At 40.6% G+C, this 21,923-nt stretch overlaps 1 protein-coding gene across 3 annotated transcripts in view; it reads left to right on the forward strand.

Annotated features, from left to right (window-relative positions):
- Positions 1 to 6,296, forward strand: part of LOC138300266 (VPS10 domain-containing receptor SorCS1-like) — a 2,596,073-nt gene extending 2,589,777 nt beyond the window's left edge. The window contains exon 27 of one of the 3 annotated variants that reach the window (XM_069239431.1): positions 307 to 6,296. In XM_069239431.1, coding sequence (XP_069095532.1) covers positions 307 to 371 — 65 coding nt within the window. In that variant the 3' untranslated portion in view covers positions 372 to 6,296. The remainder of the gene's footprint in view (positions 1 to 306) is intronic. The other 2 variants (XM_069239430.1, XM_069239429.1) reach the window with 2 other exon arrangements.
- Positions 6,297 to 21,923: the final 15,627 nt, after the last annotated feature.

Here is a 21,923-nt window from a genome sequence, read left to right on the forward strand (position 1 = left end):
ACCCCGAGAATCATCAAATATTGGCTCATGCTTGGTCAAATAAGGACTACAAAGTAACGTTTGAGCTAGAGAAAGGAAACATGTTTGCGCCTTCCCATTTCCATCCACACTAACCAAATACCAGGTGCCCATTTAAATAGATCTCCTATTAAATGAAATGAGGGGAAGAACAGTTAACTAAATGTTCTCTGGTGAAAGCACACCATTTGTTCAATCCTTGTTTAATCCCCAATTCTAAATGTCCCTCTTAATTGCTGCCTCTGTCATGATATGTAATTCCAAAATAACTTTTTTTTTTATTTGCAGGAAATATTTCCATAGTGGCTGAGAAGCAAAGCACAAAAGAGATTCCGACCTATGTAAATATTTGAGCCAAGGAAGACAAAAAAATAACATTTAAAGGAAGTGGACTTTTAAATTCTTCAGACAAAGAGAGGGGTTGCAGCTTTAAACCTGTGCATGGGGATGTTGAGACCTTCGCGCTGGGAAGAGCATTCATTGTACAGAATCTTGGTTTTCGGAATACTCACTGCCTCCAACATTTTTTTCAGATCAGTTGTGTTTGTAGAAGATTCATAATCGTGCAGGCCAAGAATTTGCATGCTCTTGAGATATTCTTGGCATTTGAAATAAGTTACACGCTAGAATCACTGGAAGTGGCGAAGTTTTTTCATACTATCAATTTTCAATGCATTTCAAGCAGTGATGAAAACGTTGGGGGATATAGAGCTTCACAAGATATCTGTATTTTCTTCTGTAAATTGTGTCTGTGAAAGGATCGGTAGGAAGAGCATCTTAGTTTAGCCTCCTAAGCCACAAGACTTCTATCGCGCATGTCTTTTTCTTTGAGCGTTCAAGGAAAATACGCTATATATCATCACTGGATCTACCGAATTTGAAAGGAAAATCCCCTGCCTTGTTCGAAAAGTTTTTGAAATGTTTCTCACAGTCAAGCAGGTGCAGCTTTAGTTTTTATTAAGCCATATGTTGAAAGTGAATAAAACATTAACCGAGTTTTTCTCCCTGTACAGTTCCCGTAGGATAAGTCAAACATCTTAACAAGACTGCCGGATCTAGATTTTTCTTCTGTATTCATTTTAAGCACGTGCCTGACTTCACGCTGTTCATTATTCTCGGGGATATCAAAAACGACTAGCCTCGTTCGCTCTTGCTGAAGCCGTAAAAGGAAACTTTTTTTTTTTTGCAGTCCATGAAATTATACCATAATAGGCTACAATAGTGTGGAAGAAGGGGTCATGTGTACAAATTTTAGTTCTATGATGCCACGGTGTTATAAGTGATAGGTTTAAAGTCATAAGTCCATGCTTGCTGTCACTGGACGTTGGTTTTAAAAGTAGTTTAATTACTTCCTTATAAGTCACGAACCATTGCTGCAGGCATCTTTCAGAAATCGTGTTTTGCACTACCGTATTTCATTCATCCAATATCTGTTTTTTTTTTTCTTCCAGAATTCAAAGTGTTATGCAGATTGTAGGCAGCCATTTATATTAAAAAATGATAAAAACGTGACTAAGTTATGCAATACGAAAAGGGAGATTATGCAGTGTAAAGTGGCACATTTTGAGGCAGTATTACTTTATGTATTTTCATTTTTACACATCCTAACAGTGTGGGCAATGGTGTCACCTCATTTCATTTTCACTTTAAACGCCTTAATACAACAAACAGCAACTGAATAGTGACCTGCCTCTGCATGATAAAATACCAAACACCTCGCAGCAACAGGTATGAAAGCATTTCTTGTAACTTTTCTGATTGTTAGAGCTAAAAACAAAATATAATTTTTGTTAAAATGTGCAAGTTATACAAAAGATGAGGCAGTGGTGTAACGAAACTTGAGGGGGCCCCCTACGAGGTATACTGGGTGGGGCACCAACCAAGTCAGGAGGTCCCAGGCCAGAGGCCTGCAGCCCGAGCACAGTGTATTGTGCTGAGGGGCCTCCTGAGGGTCCCCCAGAGCTCAGGCCCCCGCACTGCCGGGGCTATTGTTACGCCAGTGAAGTGAGGGGTTTTGTGGCAAATGTAGCAAAACCATAATTATGTAGAATATGCCTTAGAGTCTCATAATTTCAGTGGCCTGGAAATAGATACATATTCCTGCTGTTTCCAAGTAGCATATTTACCGCATTGAGGTGACATAGCTTTCTCTCAATCATATGCTGACAGTTTTGATTATCAAGAGTATCCAGAGGCCACTCTGAGTGTATTCAGATACTAAGAAGTATGTTGTAATTAACTACAGTGCTGTCCAGAAGTACAGCCTCAGCAATTGAAATATAGCTGGACACCTTACTTACAAGGTTAGACCAATCTCCATTGCTCCTATCAACATCATCAGCAGGTCACTTGGGTTAGAGCAAGTACACACGTATTAAAATCATCTGCATTAACTTGACAGGATTTTTTTCATGACCTACTCTTTTCTGGATGTTAAAGCATATAGGGAGCGATTCACAAAGATTGGCATAAGAGTAGGTCTGACTTACTTTTGCAGTATTCCTGGTTAACTCATGAATTACTTGAGTAAGCCCAAAGTACTTCATGCTTAATTTTGGTTTACTCCTGAAATTCAGAAATACTATAGTAGTAACTCACTGCAAATGTTTTATGTTTAAAAAATTATCTCACACAAACGTGCATGAATTCTCAAACATGGCACCAAATTTGGAAAAAATGGACGTAATCATAAAAATGCCTTTAATAAACGATGGTTCCCAGGGAATCATTCATTTTTCTGCAAAGGCTTCTCTGGGAAACAACATTCACATATTTCGTGCATGAAGTCAGATTCCCTTGGGAAGAAACTGGTTTCCCTATTTCGGAAATACTGAATTAAACATATTTTTTGAATATTACTGATTAGACTGCTTTATTTTCTTTAATCCGTTAATTCTAAAATAATTAATTCTATACTTGAGTAACGATTCTGATGGACACATTTTCTGTTTTGCAATTTTTCTTATTTTGTTCAGTTACTCTGTATGTGACTGATGCTGATGAACATTTTAGAAAAAATACTTACAAACCCTTGGGGAAAGTGAAAAGATAAAGAGAAAACATAAATTGTTTTAATACACCAAGTAGTGAATAAAAATGTGCAGCGGGACTCAAAGAATACCATGTGGTATTGTACCAGCATTTTAAATAATGGAGATATTGCTTACTACATGTAAATACATCCAGGGGTGGATGAAATATTACATTCTGCTTGTGTAATTGGTAAAATTTTGAGCACTCTGTGTTACTCTTTATCTCCACGTGGTGGAATGTTCCTCCTGCGATGCTCCAGAATATGAGAGCGAGATTTGGCATCCACCAGTGCTGTGTTCTAACGTGAGTGGTATAGGAATTCGCAAGCAGTCGCATTTAGAAGACTACTGTTTAACTAGATTTGCTGCGACTCTGGTAGATTTTTTTACTTGAGTGGCAGCAAAATCAGCTCAAATGGCTGTGCACTCTCCTGCAATGGATGGTGCCTTATCTGCTGGTTTTTAGCACTTCTCAAGCTACTGACACTGCATAGTTTCTGCCCATTGGCAGAATTGTGTGGAATCTTGCAGAGTTTTTCTGTACCTCCATGTAATTCCATGGAGTAAAACTCCTCAAGTTCAGCCCACACCTTGTTATAGCACAAATCCTTCAAAACCTGCTGCTTGGTTAATACAGTTAGTAGAATATTAATGAAAAATAGTGTTGTGACCACTTTTAATGTACCGTACAGATTTATCAAACATTCAAAAGTGAGGTTGAAATGGATGAATAAGCCGAAGTAGATGACTTTAGATATGGACAAGTGAATATCAGGCCCTCTTGCTTCGGCCAAAGGCCAACCTAGAGCTGTTTTATGGAAATTGTCTGGGCATGTGTGCCCTCTTTGCAAGCACCCTGGGGCAATTTGGTATTTTCGGAAGGGCCGCAGTCACTTGTGCAGCCCTTTCTGTGGAGGTAGTGCTGGTGAACATATAGGGCCAACTCTAGTACCAGAGAGGGTTCCCTCATTAGCATGGTGGTGTGGAACCATGAAAATGAGGGAATCCCTTTGCCTCTGCACCCTCGCCGTATCATAGCCATGGGCACAGATGCAAAGAAGTTGTCAGGAGGTCCACTGACAGCATGATACCTAAAAGGTGGTGCACTCTCAGTGCGCTCCCTGATGGCACCCCTCTGGAGGGCGTAAAAGGGGTCCTATTAACCACTAGACATCCCCTTGCTGGTGGGTACAGTGTCTCACTGCACCTGCCTACAAGGGGATCTCTAATTCCCCTTAAAAGTGCATGCAAGTGGAGTCTGCACAGGTAAACACAGAGCGGCTGCTTCAAAACTGCTCTGTTTTTCACTTGTAAGTGCTGCCCTGGTGACAAAGTGAGTTCATGGCTGCCCGTGGGGCAGCGTATTGGAACTAATATGGCACATTCTCCTTGTTTGCGCATGGCGCACCTTTTGACAGGTGCACCAGAAGCAAACAAGGAGAATGTGCTGCATTGTATAATATGGCGCCTGGTGTCTTTTGTTTACCCAGAAGGTTCAAATTGTGGCCAAAACTGTATGATCTGCTGTACTGTAGTATTAGATTAGGTTAGAGAGCCTCCCTCTCAAGGTTAGGTCTATGATTAGAATGTCAGTCATTTTAAGAACATTTGATTTCTGATCTGTGGTAACTGCAGTGAAATGTTGAGGGTCCCTTTCAAGCTGCCAAACTTGAAGTTGTTACTTTCAGAAACAATGTAATCACTAAATGTCTGTGGTCACATCAAGGATCTTAAGGACTGAAAAGGTGTTCAGAGCATTTTGTGCTCAAGGGCATTTTGTGGGCACATTTGATCGCAGTTTGATGAAGCTTGTACAGCTATAAAAGTTCATCAATTTTGAATGCTCTCAGTTTTGCACCATTCACAAACAATACTACTACACAATGTCCTTTACCTAACTCACTTCACAGTATGCTCTTTCAGAAGAAAACACAATAACTTACTACAGCAATTAAAGATGTCTTCTCTTCCATTTTGTTTCTCTGTGTGCAACAGAAAAAAAAAAAACGTAAAGTAGGAAGGAAGCCTTGTGGCACTGGAAAAAAACACGTGTGCAATATAAGGAGCACAACAAATCATACTGTGCTGTCTGTACAATTATCAATTGAACGCACTGGAAAAGCATATGTATTTCTTTTTTTTTATTATCATTATCTCTGTAGTTTCGTAATACTTGTACAAAGGCATTGGACATAATGGTTCTTTTCCAGAAGATGCGTGTCAAATAGATACAAAAGCCGAGCAGAATCAAAGTGATGTATGTGCCAACAGTGCTTAATTTGTTGACAAAAAAATTACTGCAGGGGCTCGAAGTTTCTCTTAGGTGCCCACTGTCCTTCCTGGGGGAATCCGGGGTCATAAATACTAAGGAACCTTACTTTTAATTTCACTTCATTCCTCTTTCTTCAGCTCATGCCAGCCTCACACTTCCTGTGGCTTTATCTGACTCATGTTTTTCATCCATGCTTTCCCCATTTCACTTAATTCCACCTACTATTTGCCTTTTTCCCTTTTCTACATTTCACTCCATTACCCTAGGTCAAAGACTGTAGATAAAAAATAAGTCGGATTTGTTAAAAAAAAATTAAAAAAAATGTGTCAATGGTACCACATGCAAACACGCACAAATTGAGCACTGCAGATCGACATGTCTGTTAGAAAAGTTTTATATGTTCCTGAAGAACGGTAAAAACGTTCCTCTCATCTGTATCTTAGTAAGCAAATTGTACTGTGGATATATATGCTAGAGAATGTGCCAGGCTCTGTCTACAGAATGCTAATCATATGACTCTGCAAATTCATTTTCCTACATAAACTCACAACAACAACAAAATGCCACAAATTAACACAAACTGTTCATACTTTTAAGTGTTTGCAGTGTGCCATATTTCTGGTTTTGAATAAAGATATTATATGTCACATTTGTGAAGTAGCGCATATCTTCTGCGCAAGTCATTTGTCTGTGTAGTTAATCATCCAAGGGAAATAACACAACCTGTGCAAGGTGTGCCGAACAAAGAAAGGAAGATACTAACTGTATATTTCCCTGAAACCTAACGCCATGAAGGTCAACGTTAGCAAACTTATTTTTATAGCAAGCAAATCAAAGGTTTTCATAAAGTATCGAAGTAACAGCTAATTTTAAAACAACTTTTTCAATGTATTTTTTGTTAGACAATGTAGTGTAATGTACAAATGCTATCGTTTATTGCTTTTACAATCATATTTATTAAACAGATTGTCTCTAAACAGTGGTGTGCTCCTTGACTCCTGAATTAATTGTTGTGGCATGCCGGTGATAAAGCCAACCTTTAATTTCTGTTGTGCAAACAGAAGTAAAGAAGTCAGCGTTCCAAAATGTAACTGAAGGATAGTAGTTGTAAAGAAATTAACTGATGTATACTTAAAAATGTGAATTAGATTGTTGGAAAATATCTAAATCTCATTGTTCTGAGGCTATAGTTCTAACAATTGGGAATTATTTAGCACTCCTGTGACAGTCTTTGAACTGAGAAAGCAAGCACATTTAAGGAGCAAAGCATATCTACAAACCCTCTTCTACTAAAGATGCACCAAGGATTCTCACATATACTGATTCTCAAAGGACTTGCAATTCATGCTGTTTCCTGCAAATTTTGCTATGTTCCATTTTCTGGAAGCTGGAGTGAGGATGAACAGTGATAGAGACCATTAGGCAAAATCAGGAGACGATGCAAAGTTGGGGGTGAGTTAACACTGATAACGCGTCCAGCCCTTATAAATTACTTGTGCTTGGACACGCTGGAGGTTGGTGAACCTTTTAGCCGCGTTGGGCTCTCCTCATCCTAGAATAGTCGGATCGCTTAAACCAATAATCAATAACTATTGTAATCGATATCCAATACTCTATTACTAGATCAAAATAACACATTAGGAATCAATAACAGTCGGTATTTTGATGCAACATGACCTTTCAGTCATGAATAACCACACCAGTTTATTAAAAGTTAATGAGTTTATTTCCCTATATTAACAAAGCTAAAACAATCTATATGAGTCTGAAAATCAAATGATGTATGTATACGAACATTACTAGCTGTCCATAACGGTGGAAGAAATGCAATCTACGCAAAATCTGAATTATAATACACTCGGTTATAGCTATGCAAATCACTAATATGAGTAACTGTTTTTGACTAATTACATACATCGGTCCGCATAACAAGATTTCATTTCAACATGGTGCGTCAAGTGAATACCTCGACTAACTTCTAATTAGCATTGGCATGTGGGGCTTCATGCAAAACGAATTTAGTCAACACAAATTTGGAAAACTTCTAGCTTGGGCCCTATCAAAATAGAAGTTGGTACCTAAGAAGGAAAACATAATACATAATACAATTATCCTTTCATAATTACCAAATACAATCAGCATTCAAGAAAGTCTTCATCCTTCAGGTACCGGTTCGATCAGCATGGGGCAGATTTCAAAGGGCAGAGTTAAGGGCAAGTTTCCTTGCGGCAGCAAGGAGAGTGGGGCAAAGTTACTGCATGGGCAAGACGGGGCAATTTAAAGTTAAAGTCTCTAGGGTGAGAATTCTTAAAGTCTCTTTCTCTGGAATAGAGAAAAGGGCATCAAGATGTCGTCCAAGATGGCGTCTGGCATTTGGCTTCAGAATGGCATCAAGGAAAATGGCTGACTTCTCTTTGTCCGGTGGGTTTAAGTAAGATACATTCCAACTTCTTCAGGGTCTTCCATTGGAGCGTTCATAGGGTGGCTTCAATTTGACCAATGAATAGTGTCTTTCTCCTAGTACTCATTTATGCATACATTGTCCTTGGAGCCTTGGAACACAAGTTGCAACAAAGTTTGCCAATTAATTTTATCTTAAAGCCTTTATTGTCCGTACCTGCAGGAGCTGACCTTGTATCAAAGGGGATGAAACCGGCCTAGCACGAAACCTTGGAGATAAGTGTATTAGTCATTTCTACTGGAAAAATACAGAATAATGTCTCTGTTAGTGAAAAGCAAAAACCGCGCAGTTAAATTTGAGACCAGGTAACTAGGTCAAAGCCTCTGCTAAATTTAAGCTAAGCATATAACAGTTTCAACAAAAAATCATAGAACACATTTGCAATTATGACGGATTACTACATTTGTCATTATAATAATGGCGAACTACTCCGTGGGCACTATTTCCCAAGTACATTATTTTCTTTGCTAAAATCACAATACCTTATACGATTTTGGTTACATGAAATATGAATATATGGTTGGTCCTTCTTTTCCTGCGTCATCAATCCCTCCTCTGATGACTAATTATGTCATCACATCGAATCTTCCCACAAATTTTATTCCACTAAAATTCTGTTTCAGTAATTTTGCACTTCAGGTAACTCCCTCTTTCTTTTGGTTTCCTGTGATTTCTCTCTGTATATTTCTACTATTTTATTTTCTATTTTCTCTTCTTTTCTCCTTTTGTTTCTTGTTTTCAATATTTTAATAGCTTTCCATGTTCCCCAAATACCTAATAAGCAAATTAATACTATTAATATTCCTTTTACTATTTTCAGTAACAATCCATTCCAAATGTTGCTGAGCCAATTTCCCACGGAAGCAAATCCTTTTCCAACCTTTTCCCATACTCCTGGTTCTTTCAATTCTTTCAAATCTGCACTCTCGTTAGTTAAATTTGTAAGCATTTTTCTAATTTGCCCGCTGTTGTCTGTAATATAAGTACAACTGTGATGTGTACCAAGCATTTTGCAAACGCCGCCATCCTTTGCTAAATGAATGTCTAAAGCAAGCCGATTTTGAAGAGTCATAGCTCTTTCTGCAGCAAGTTCAGCATCCATCAGGATTATAGCTCCTGAGAATTTTGTCAGCATGTTATCTACAATAGTAGACAACTTTCGTATTTTAATTGAATTCAATATGACTCCCACTGAAGGAATCATTGCTCCAAATATATCTCCTACCACACCAGAAGCTGTCTCCCTTTTCTGAACATGATGTGATTCAGACAGCTTTGGGAATTTCTTTAAGTCATCCAATTGATAAACCTTTGGGAACACTATTCCCAAATAACATCGCCCATACCATCCTTTAGGAAGACGATAATAAGCGTTAAGTCCACAAATATAGTATACCCCTGGAATAACTGGGTCTTGTCCATTCAGCATGAACGTCCATTTGGGTTGAAACAAAAACGTATGTTTACATTCACTCGTTCCCACAAAGACTGTGTCATAATATGATTTATATCTATGTACACAGTACCTCCCTACGTGTAATGCATCTAAAGCTATTTTCCCTTGTGTCTTTATTGTGGCAAAAGCATAATTATCTACAGATGTCCCCTTGTGTAATTCACTTTCTAATTTCTCTTTCCCCGCTTTCCTCCTATCGTCAGTGTGATCTAAAAAGCTTTTCTCCATCGGTGGAAGCAAGCATGTAAGGTTTTCTCTGTGAGCATAAGCCATGTGAAAAGGTGACAATGGCTCAAAGAAACCCCTCATTATCTTTATATAATAATCTCTTGCTATTTTACTCAGGTGCTCTATTATGGGGATATATGCAAATACAACATCCTGATTGGAATAAAAGTAGTGAATATACTCCTGACCATAAAATCTGGTCATTATTAAACTACATGAAATTCCATACGTAAGAGGCATGCTATGATATGTCACTCCTTCCATTACTGAGGTAGGTATTTGTGTGCACACATAACAATCTTTCGCATCCATTGTCTCAACATACTCACTCAACAAGTGATAGAAAACGTTGGACGAAAGTTCCTTTTTATCATGCAAATGTCTTTCGTCTTGTTCGAGTTTCTTCAAAGGAGTTAGTTCAGTAATAGGTTTAGAAGTAGAAGCATCATTCGCGTCTCTCTCATTCCCTCCATGCATTCCAAGAATTATTGCCATAACTGTTAGTACACATGCAGTAATTAGACCTATACACATGTATTTACAACACTTCATCTTATTTCCCTGTGTAGTGTAGCCTGTCATGATCTATATAGAATCAGAAAGTTGAAGACACTTTTATCAAATCAGATTTGCAGATATATGTAAAGCTGAACGAGTTCAATGTTCACACGATTCTCTTTAGCAGTATTAGTCTTTTATCGGTTTAGCAGCTTTGTCTCAAAGTCGGTTTCAAAGTCAATCAAGTTAGCAATGTCTCATCCTGTTCAAAGGTCAATCAGGTTATCAATGTCTTATTCGGTAAGGTTCATGGAATTTCACTTCTCAAGTGCCAAAGTGACGTTCTGCTTCTTCGTTCTCAAGACTGAGAGATAGGAATTCGTCTGACCAATCGTTAGTGGCTATGTATGCCCACTCCTGACCAGAATATCTTCTGCTCGGTATTCTTTTCCTTTTCAATTTTGCATCTCTTTTTGATTCTCTTTCGCTGTTACTTTCTTCCTTGGCCAGGTCTTTCTCTTCACTTGGTGTTGTTATTGCGACAGACACTTCCTTTCTGTTCTCTTTCAACTTTGGCCCTTCACTTTAGTTTAATATTTCCCTAGTACTTAATTTCACTGGCGATATGCTTTGTCTCCGTTTCACACTGATGGACCTGCAAGTGGTTCTGGAAGAGTTTGAACAGTTTCACCCTGTCCTGTCTTGTCTTCTCCCCCTAGGAGGTCAATCAGGTTCTCCTTTTCTTTTCCTGTATCGTCTGCTTCTGGGAAAGCCTTCCTCTGATCAGGCTCTCCTGCTCCTTCACCTGTCTCAGGCTCTTTGTCACCTTCAGGACCTTCGTCACTTCCTGAGGCTTGTCCTTGGTCCTCCTCAAATGAATCAGTTGTTTCTTCCAGAGAAAATATCTCCCCTTCCTCTATTTCTGCTTGTTCGCCTCCTGGTTCTCTTTGACCTCTCTCGGTGCCTGGTGCTCTCTTGTCAGTCACTGGTGATTTCAGCGCTTCAACTTCCTCTTCTGTGGGGCACGTCACCCTTTTCGTGTGACTGGCGTGAATCCAGTTGGGAACTCCCGCACACTTCACAGCGGTGGTAGTTGTCAGAATCACACTTGGAAAGGTCCTTTCCAACGGGGTTCCAGACACGACTTCCTCACGTGCTTCTTTATCACGACCCAGTCACCTGCTTTCAGGGCGTGTCCTGGACCTTGGATCGGTGGCAAGGTGGTTGCCTCCACCTGGTGAGAAAAAGAGCGCACCACATCAGCTAGACCTTTGCAGTAGTCCAACACCATATCATCTGTAATATTCAAAAGAGCATTTTCAGGAACCGCTGGAAGCCTCATGGCTCTGCCCATGAGGATCTCATGCGGGGACAGTCCATTCTTTCTATCAGGGGTGTTCCTCATTGACATTAAAACCAAGGGCAATGTGTCAGGCCATTTCAAGTTTGTTGGTGCACATATTTTCGCCATCCTCGATTTCAATGTGCCATTCATTTGCTCCACTAGTCCTGATGCTTCAGGACCGTAGCTACACTGCAATTTTTGCTTAATGTTCAGCGCTGTACACAGTAATTTTATTACTTCGTTATTGACGTGGCTTCCCCTATCTGATTCTAAGGAGATCGGGAATCCGAAACGTGGTATTAGTTCTCTCAAGAGTAGTTTTGCAACTGTAAGGCTGTCATTTCTACGTGTGGGGTATGCTTCAATCCAGTGACTAAAAATGCACACAATCGCCAACACATACTTCAAGCCTCCATGCACAGGCATCTCAATAAAATCAATTTGCATCCTGCTGAATGGACCACCTGCTCTTCCAATGTGGCTCAAATTTACTACCGTTCCCTTCCCTACGTTCATTTTTTGGCAAATGACACAACAATGGCAAACTGCTTCAGCAACTTGACGGAATTTGGGATTAAACCAATCGATTTTAAATAATCTAATCATGGCATCCCTCCCAAGGTGGGCTTGTCCATGATACAATCTGGCTAACTGCGTCAAAAGACTGTTTGGCAGAACTAATCTCCCTTCACTTGAAACCCACAAATCATCTGGTTTCTTTACGCATTGTAATTTACTCTATGAGAGTTTCTCATCTTCACTAACATCGTTCTGTAGGGATTTCAATTCATCAATTGTATCTACAACCTTTATAGCAAAGGTTTCACTTGGGTCAAGTTCTGACTCATTTATCAAGTTCCATTCGTCTCTGAGCAATATACAGTTCAATATGCAAAACCTTGCGACTTGATCTGCATACCCATTTCCCAAAGAAACATAGGCCCTCATTCCAACATTGACGGGCGGCGGAGGCCGCCCGTCAATGTTGCACGTCAGGAATACCGCTCCGCGGTCCAGAGACCACGGAGGGTATTCCAAGTTTTCCCCTGGGCTGAAAGGCCGCCCGCCAGCCCAGGGGAAAACGACCTTCCCACCATGAAGCCGGCTCGTAAGGCTGGGAAGGTGCGACGGGTGCTACTGCACCCGTCGCGTATTTCACTGTCTGCTATGCTATACTTACGGTGGCCCCTGCAGTGCCCATGCCGTTGGCATGGGCACTGCAGGGGCCCCCAGGGGCCCCGCGACTCCCCCTCCCGCCATCCGGTTCCCGGCGGGAGAACCGCCAGGAACTGGATGGCGGGAGGGGGAGTCGGAATCCCCAAGCCGGTGCAGCAAGCTGCGCCGGCTTGGAGGATTCCTTGGGGGCAGCGGGAAACCGGCGGGAGACCGCCGGTTTCCCTTCTCTGACCGCGGCCAGAATGCCCCGCGGGGCACCGCGGGCCTGTCGGCGGTGCCACCGCGTCCCGCGGCCCTGGCGGAAGTAATCCGCCAGGGTCGTAATGACCACCATAGTCTTGTGATTTTGAGTGTGCACTGCATTTTACCACTGCTACTTCTCCTGGCAACTGGATAGCATGTAACAATTCTCTTATTCTTTCACCATTTTTCACTGGTGATCCTGAAGAGGTCATGAAGCCTCTTTGTGACCACAACTGTCCAAAGTCATGTACTATTCCAAATCCGTACTCACTGTCAGTGTAAATGGTGACTTTCATCAATGCGGAAAGCTGGCAAGCTCTAGTAAGTGCTACCAGTTCCGCTACTTGTGCAGAATAAACTCCTTGAAGCCAAGATGCTTCCAGAACACCTGTTATTGTACATACAGCATATCCTGCTTTCAATATTCCTAGTGCATCTCTTAAACATGAACCATCAACAAAAATAACTTGATTGTTTTCTTCCAATCGGGTGTCTTTGATGTCAGGTCTTGGTTTTGTACAAAATTCAGTCACCTGCAGACAGTCGTGCTCGATGTCTTCAGCGTTCTCAATTTTGACATTTTCACTGGGAAACAAGGTTGCTGGATTCAACGTAGTGCACCTTTTCAGCTGCACATTAGGTGAACCCAAAATTATTGCCTCGTACCTTGTGAGCCTAGCACCGGTCATGTGCTGTGTTCGGGAACGTGTCAAAAGTATCTCGGCTGAGTGAGCGACCATGACTGTTAAAGGATGTCCCATCACTATTCCTTCACTCTGATTAAGGCTGATACCAACTGCTGCTACGGCACGCAAGCACCCTGGCAGTGCTGCTGCGACAGGATCCAAAGTAGCTGAAAAGTATGCTACTGGTCTGTTTACGCCACCATGGGCTTGAGTCAAGACAGACAAGGAACCTGCATCACGTTCATGACAAAACAATGTTAAAAGGCTTTGTGTAATCAGGCATACCTAAAGCTGGAGCCCTGCACATGCATTCCTTTAATTCAATGAAAGCATCCATCTCATCTCTTTTCAGCACTATTTCATCCAGCGCATCTTTCTTGGTCAGTTTCAGTAAAGGTTTTGCTAGAGTTGAGAAATTGGGAATCCATTGGTGACAGTAGCTTACCATTCCCAAAAACTTTCTCACCTCTCTTCTCGTCTTTGGTGGACTCATTTGAAGTACGCTTGTTATTCTCTCTTTCATAATTCTTCTCGACCCTTTCTCTATTTGGTGACCCAAATATTTCACTTTCTTCTGGCAGAACTGTAATTTTGAAGGGGACACTTTGTGTCCGTTCCTTCCCAAATGGTTCAATAGGGCAATGGTGTCAGCAGTACAGTTATTTTCTGTCTTGGACGCGATTAGCAAATTGTCAATATACTGTACCAAGGTTGATTCAAATGGTAATTCCAATGATTCCAAATCTTTCTTTAGAATCTGATTGAAAATTGATCGTGACTCCGAAAACCCTTGAGGAATTTGACACCAACTGTAGACCCTGTCCAAGAATTTGAAACAAAAGAGAAATTGGCTGTCCTCTTGGAGAGGCACAGAAAAGAAAGCTTGTGATAAGTCGATGACTGAGAACCACTCAGCATCACAGGGAATTTGAAACATTATCACAGCTGGATTTGGTACTACGGGACAGCATTCGACTATTATGTCATTTATTTTACTCAAATCCTGAACAATCCGGACCTTTCCACTTGGTTTTATTAGTCCCATGATTGGTGAATTACATGGACTACTTAGCACCTCTTTCAGTACTCCCTGTTTCACAAACTCATCAATGAGTTGGGCGACTTTCATGAGGGTGTCTTGCGACATGTGTTATTTTGGTGTCTGGGGAAAATTTACATTGGGTTTTACGGTCACTTTCACTGGTTCTACTCCTTTGACCAATCCTACTTCTTTCCCTGTCATATCCCACACTTCCTTTTCGACTGTTTCCTGTAACTCAGCAGGAATATCTGCTTCAGTGAGCATTGGATAAAGAGTAATCAGGGGATACTCTTCATCGACAGTTTCCACTTCGTCCCCTCCTAAACTGTCCTCTTCTTCCTCATCACTGTTTGTCTGAATTTTAATTCCATCATTTGAACACATAATCGAGCATTCCAATTTACACAATAAATCTCTCCCTAATAGTGATATCGGGCTTGAGTTACACACCACAAATTTATGTGACCCTTGATAGTTACCAATTCTGACTTGCACTGGATCTGTGATTGGGTTTGTCAGGTACCTATTTGCTACTCCCACTACTTGAACTGTTCTCCTTGAAAGTGGCAAATTTGGTACTTCGATGCTTCTAACTGTAGAGCGTGTAGCTCCGGTGTCAACCAAGAACGAAACACGGTGACCCATAACTCTTCCTTCCACATACGGACCCTTTTGATCAACTTCCAAGGATGCTGCAAGCATACAATTTCCCTCCTCATCTGAACTTTCACTATCCCACGCATCATTTATTCCATTCTCACTGTGTAACGGGAATTGGTGTACTGTGTCATTTTGGTTCATCCCTTGACCTGCGACCTGTTGAGGAAGCATTACTTGTTGCTGATTCATTGGTGCTAAGGGTATTTGCATTTGCTGATTATGTACCATAGGAAACTGCTGTTGCATTGGCTGCAACTGTGCCATTTGTGCACGGGGCATTTGCACCTGCTGCGGATGTATGGGTTGTAAACCCTGCTTCTGATTTACATTATTCTGAAAATTTGGATTTGGACCTCTCAATTTCGGTCCTCTCATATTCTGAAATGCATTGACATCATTGTTTTGCTGACCTACACCTTCCTGCACCATCATTGGGCACTCCCGTTTCCAATGCCCGACGATTCCGCACATGTGACATGGCATCACCTTCTTCATTGCCTGTATACCATTTGAAATCATAACAGTATTTAAATCAGGACCATTATTCACAAAACCTCCTCGGCCTCTGCCTCTCATTTGTGGCTGAAACATAGCATTTCCCTGCTGTTGCTGCTGCGGCAACTGTTGTTGAAAACCTTGTAAACCTTGCAAACCTGTCTGAGCTGTTCTAAGCTGCATCACCATCACTTTTTCTTTCAACCTTTTCTGCTTTGTCTCAATCTCATCACTGCAGTATTTTGCATAGTTCAACACTTCGTTGATCGATTTTGACTGCCAACAAATCAAATGCATTTTAATCATCTGACTAATCTCAGGTCTCAACCCTTCCACAAATCTGAACACAAAATGGAGCATGTCCTTTGCCTGAATCGCTTACGTGCCACTGTAATTTTTAAATGCTTTCAACAATCTCTCATAGTACGCATGTATTGACTCTTTAACTTCTTGTGCCGTTCTGTCAATCCACATTTTTCTACGCAACCTTTGTTTTCAAATGCTCAATCACCTTATGGTATAAACTCATTACCGTAGGTGATGGTGCACCTGTGTCCCTTTCTGGTTCACTTGTCGGCCAACCTACAGCCCTCTTACAATCCTCCCACAAATCTGCAGGAACCACAATTTCGAATAAGGTGTTCAGGTCTTCCCAAAGACATTTTGCGAGTTTCACAAATCTATCTGTTTGTTGATACCATTCAATCGGTTTCTCTCTTAATTTAGGGAAATCATCCATAAAGGATTGAATATCACACCTGTGCCACGGTACATGTACAAGTTTTCCCCCTGATGTTTCTCTCATTGGCAACATGGTTATCAGGTCGTCATTCTGTTGAGCCTTTTCATTCCGATCTGGGGTACTTTCTTTCTTTTTGTCCTTTTTCTTAACCCATCTACTTTCCCACTTGTCTAAACATCTCCAGACCTGCGCGCTCTGCAGTATCTCCTTAAGGTGTGTTTTCATCCCTGCAGCTCTCATGCGTTCAAAGTCTTTTGTCTCAAAGTCTAGCCTGCAACTTCTGCTCAAATGTTTAGTCTTACCTATATCAATCTCGTTTCTATCTGCAATTTCTTGTAACTTCTTATGTATCCTGCTTACTTCTCTTGTAATCCTAGGGCACATGTATCTCAGCTCTTCTTCTGTGTATGATTCTAACCTGTTCAGACCCATCGTTCCCTCTACTAGTTCATCTGCTTCCATGCCCAATCTTATTTTATTCAGGTATTCTTCTCCCTTCCCGCTGGGTGTACTCTGTGGGGAGTTCAGACTGTTGAACCATTGTGTTAGCTGTTGTGCGTTCAGTCCCATCAATGTAGCATTTACATCAACTGCTACTGATGGTTGCTGTAACACCTCAGTTTTTGAAGTTAGCGATACTATTAGTGGTGGATTTGACCTTACCACTGTTGATGGAGCACAAATTGGAATTGGACTAAATTCCGACAAAGACCCAGATCCATTTGGCAGTGTTCCTACCGGAGTCATTTCTGGAGTGTTTCCTATGCATCTTCTCCCTGTCTTATTTTGTGTCATTACCCCTTGATCGCATATGTTTGGGTTTGCCTGTATATACAATGGTACTGGCGGACCTACAGTGATAGGCAGAGATATTGCATCTGGATTCTGTCTGTTCCCCGAATTCTGTGGCATGTTAATCCCCACGTTATGGTTCATCATTGCTGGCATACCTAACTGGCTCTCTGTTACTCGAGTGTACCTCGGCACTTCTTGTACCTGCTTTTGAGGCATCAAAATTTGTGTTGATTCGGCTTGAATCAATGTCGGTCTTTGACAATTCTGTCCTCCCTGCACCATTAAATCAGAAGTAATTCCCAGTTTGTGCTCATCACAGCAGTGCCTTTGAACCTGCGGCTGATAATTATCGACAGGATTCAATGTAGGCACGTCAGGATATATCCTCTGAATTTGTGGTATTTGTGGAGTAAAAGGCATATCGGAACTGCTCTGCCTCTGTGATATTCTCAAATTCAGTGTCACATTACCTTGTATTGGTTCTGGAGGGGCAGTACTAGTGCTTGAGCCTTTTTCGCTTTCCACATATGGTGGCAGGCGATCGTTTAGCAATTACATAATGAACTCCTCATCGTCTGACTCGTCTGACCTTTTCGAATTTCTGTTGTTTTCTTTATCTCTGGACTGATTCCTGTTTGTTTTATAGGTAGCTTTCCTTCCTTCCATCTCTGCTTTGTCAGTAATTTCTGGAAACAATTTAATTCCCTGCAGTATGTCAGATCTCCAAAACTTTTGTGTGCTATCCCATCTAGCATCCTCTAGTGTCTTTTCTACTTTTCTCACTCTTGTCTCAAATTTCTTTTCTTGTTGGTTTCTAGCCATTAGCTCCCAAATTGCTAATGCCTCAAACTGTGCTGGTCTTGGACATACTTTCATGTCGTATAGCGCAAATCTTGGATTCTCCCAAACTCTTAGATTAAACAACCCATGGATAGGGAATGCTACACTTCCATGTTTTTCTGTTAATTTGCACCATTGCTTTAGCCAAAGACATGGTGCGACACCCTTTTCTTCAATCACGATGTAAGCTGGGGTACCCTCAGGTGGTGTTTCTTCTCCTACATTTGCTTTAATATATACATCTCCCCTCAAGGCACTCCTAAATGCTTTGAAAAATGTAATCTTTCCGTCTTTTATTTTTCTAAAATATGTAATCAATAAGTGACTTTAATTCCCGGAATACTCTTAGCTTGCCTTTCCCCACCAATTGCGCTTCATGGACTGCGTCCAATCCGTGCGCAACCCTTCTCACAAACCAACCTATCCCAGCGCGGCTCCTAGTGACATCACACTCACACACTGCGGCTGACAAAGTCCCGCTGCTTGTCCTCTTTCATTCAACTTCACTCAAAACTAATTTCCGCAATATATCGCGAGCACTAACCAAAAAGAAGAAAACAAATCTGTCGGTTTACTACAGGAAGGGTAATACAATCGCTTCAGAAACCTTAGGGATTTTTCGCTAGCCTCAGCAGTTATTCCATCTTTCTCGGTTTCCCACTTTCGCAAGCAAAATTTGACCCGCAAATTTTACTCTCAACTAATCAGTGAACTATTCTAGTGCACCTTAGAATTTGTCAAATCTCAAAGTCGAAACATTTCTATAATTCCTCAATATTCATACTGACTCGTTGACCACGCCCGATCTACCTATTAAACCGACCAGATTACAACATCAATCAAGTGTCTCATACACTTTTCAACATACTCCGGAGTCTCTTGACCTCACAGGGCCCGTCTCAACATCAACAACCACGTGGACAATTTTTCCTGCACAAAGCGCTACACACATGTGAAGTTTGACGACTTCCCTACTCTCACACTTTGGAGTAACACTCCTCTAAAATCTCTTCATTGAAGTTAGTAACCCCCTAAAATCCTCACAAACTTCTCAATTAATCTGCGGCAATAAGCTGTGGAAGCACAAAACCCTAACTTCTCTCTTACCGTCACTAGAAACGCCGGAAACATTTTCACACCTCCATTTCCTCCATTCGCAAGCTCAGAGAATCCGGGAAAGTCATTGGGGATTTAGGGCATCATCATCTCTCCAACTTGTTTATCAAAGAAAATTCTAACTTGACTCCGTCTATTGTTCGGATGGGGTCCCAAAGGGCAAACCCATCCTCTGCTGCCATCTACTGATAATGCGTCCAGCCCTTATAAATTACTTGTGCTTGGACACGCTGGAGGTCGGTGAACCTTTTAGCCGAGTTGGGCTCTCTTCATCCTAGAATAGTCCGATCACTTAAACCAATAATCAATAACTATTGTAATCGATATCCAATACTCTATTACTAGATCCAAATAACACATTAGGAATCAATAACAGTCGGTATTTTGACGCAACATGACCTTTCAGTCATGAATAACCACACCAGTTTATTAAAAGTTAATGAGTTTATTTCCCTATATTAACAAAGCTAAAACAATATATATGAGTCTCAAAATCAAATGATATATGTATACGAACATTACTAGCTGTTCATAACGGCGGATTAAACGCAATCTACGCAAAATCTGAATTAGAATACAATCGGTTATAGCAATGCAAATCACTAATATGAGTAACTGTATTTGACTAATTACATACATCGGTCAGCATAACAAGATTTCAATTCAACATGGTGCGTCAAGTGAATACCTCGACTAACTTCTAATTAGCATTGGCATGTGGGGCTTCATGCAAAACGAATTTAGTCAACACAAATTTGGAAAACTTCTAGCTTGGGCCCTATCAAAATAGCAGTTGGTACCTAAGAAGGAAAACACAATGCATAATACAATTATACTTTCATAATTACCAAATACAATCAGCATTCAAGAAAGTCTTCGTCCTTCAGGTACCGGTTCGATCAGCATGGGGCAGATTTCAAAGGGCAGAGTTAAGGGCAAGTTTCCTTGCAGCAGCAAGGAGAGTGGGGCAAAGTTACTGCATGGGCAAGACGGGACAAATTAAAGTTAAGTCTCTAGGGTGAGAATTCTTAAAGTCTCTTTCTCTGGAATAGAGAAAAGGGCATCAAGATGTCGTCCAAGATGGCGTCTGGCATTTGGCTTCAGAATGGCATCAAGGAAAACGGCTGCTTTCTCTTTGTCCGGTGGGTTTAAGTAAGAAACATTCCAACTTCCTCAGGGTCTTCCATTGGAGGGTTCATAGGGTGGCTTCAATTTGACCAATGAATAGTGTCTTTCTCCTAGTACTCATTCATTTACTTTATTCAGTACAGAAAGACCATAAAAGACATCAAATAAATAAAACATACAAATTTCTCAATCATTAAAATTTCTAAAAACGTTATTAATACATTTTCTGAATACCATGAGCAGCATGTATGAAATTTAACACAGCCTGAATTATGTCCAAATTTCCCACATCGTGTAAATGGGAATAAGCAAGCTGGCTAGTTCTAATACTATTACACAAAAATAACGGGTGTAAAAACCTTTTTCTTGGAACAACATATAAAGTGCAAAAAAGCATAAAATGTAGTGTACTCTGAGGTGTCTTTCCATCGCAGCGACAAGGAGGGAGGTCCTTAAACCAGGTTCCACATACTGGAAATGCTACCAAGCAATGTAAAATATTTAAATGTAGCCTCGTGAGTAAAAACCTTTGTCGCTCATGATTAATAATGGTCAGATACAGCTTTGGTTGAAATTGCTGTGTCTCATACCTCATCCATAATCTCATTACACCAGATGCTGACTCCATGGCCTGATTTTTCTGCCAGAATATATCTTTAACCTTCTTAATGTCCTGTCTTGTTAGGGTGTCTGGTTTAAGAAAAAAATCCCCTAGTCCTAGTGATAGGAGAGAGAGATAGACATCTCCTAGTACTCATTTATGCATACATTGTCCTTGGAGCCTTGGAACACAAGTTGCAATAAAGTTTGCCAATTAATTTTATCTTAAAGCCTTTATTGTCCGCACCTGCAGGAGCTGACCTTGTATCAAAGGGGATGAAACCGGCCTAGCACGAAACCTTGGAGATAAGTGTATTAGTCATCTCTACTGGAAAAATACAGAATAATGTCTCTGTTAGTGAAAAGCAAAAACCACGCAGTTAAATTTGAGACCAGGTAACTAGGCCAAAGCCTCTGCTAAATTTAAGCTAAGCATATAATAGTTTCAACAAAAAATTATAGAACACATTTGCAATTATGACGGATTACTACATTTGTCAATTCTTCATGATTAATTAAGCTTGTTTATAATAATGGCGAACTACTCCGTGGGCACAATTTCCCACATACATTATTTTCCTTGCTAAAATCACACTACCTTATACGATTTTGGTTACATGATATATGAATATATGTTGGTCCTTCTTTTTCTGCGTCATCAACACCATCATTGTTAAGGTTGCTTCTGGTCCATAAAACAGAATTTTGAATATTCCTGGTACATTTGTAGGTCCATTACAAAAAGGCAAATGGCACTCTGAGCAGCACAAAAAGATGGGTACTTCTCTAGGGACTTTAAAACTATATTTTCAATGCTGCCACAATAATAGCTACAGGGTACGTCATATTATGTTGTGGACATTTTTCACGTTACCTGCAAAGTCAGTAGACTCAGGTAGTGTTTGTTTTAAATGAACAAGTAGGCATTTTTCTGAACTCCTTAAGTAAAGTCCCTAAATGATCAGATGCTTCTTTGGAAAGGGATTAATCCTATTAATAGTTAACTAATTATGTTTAATGATGCTAAACACAACTTGTGTTGCACTGTTCTGATTATTGGATTGGTCAAGAAGGTACCAAGCAGTTTCAA

Source organism: Pleurodeles waltl, chromosome 6, assembly GCF_031143425.1.
Source record: "Pleurodeles waltl isolate 20211129_DDA chromosome 6, aPleWal1.hap1.20221129, whole genome shotgun sequence".
NCBI lineage: Eukaryota > Metazoa > Chordata > Amphibia > Caudata > Salamandridae > Pleurodeles > Pleurodeles waltl.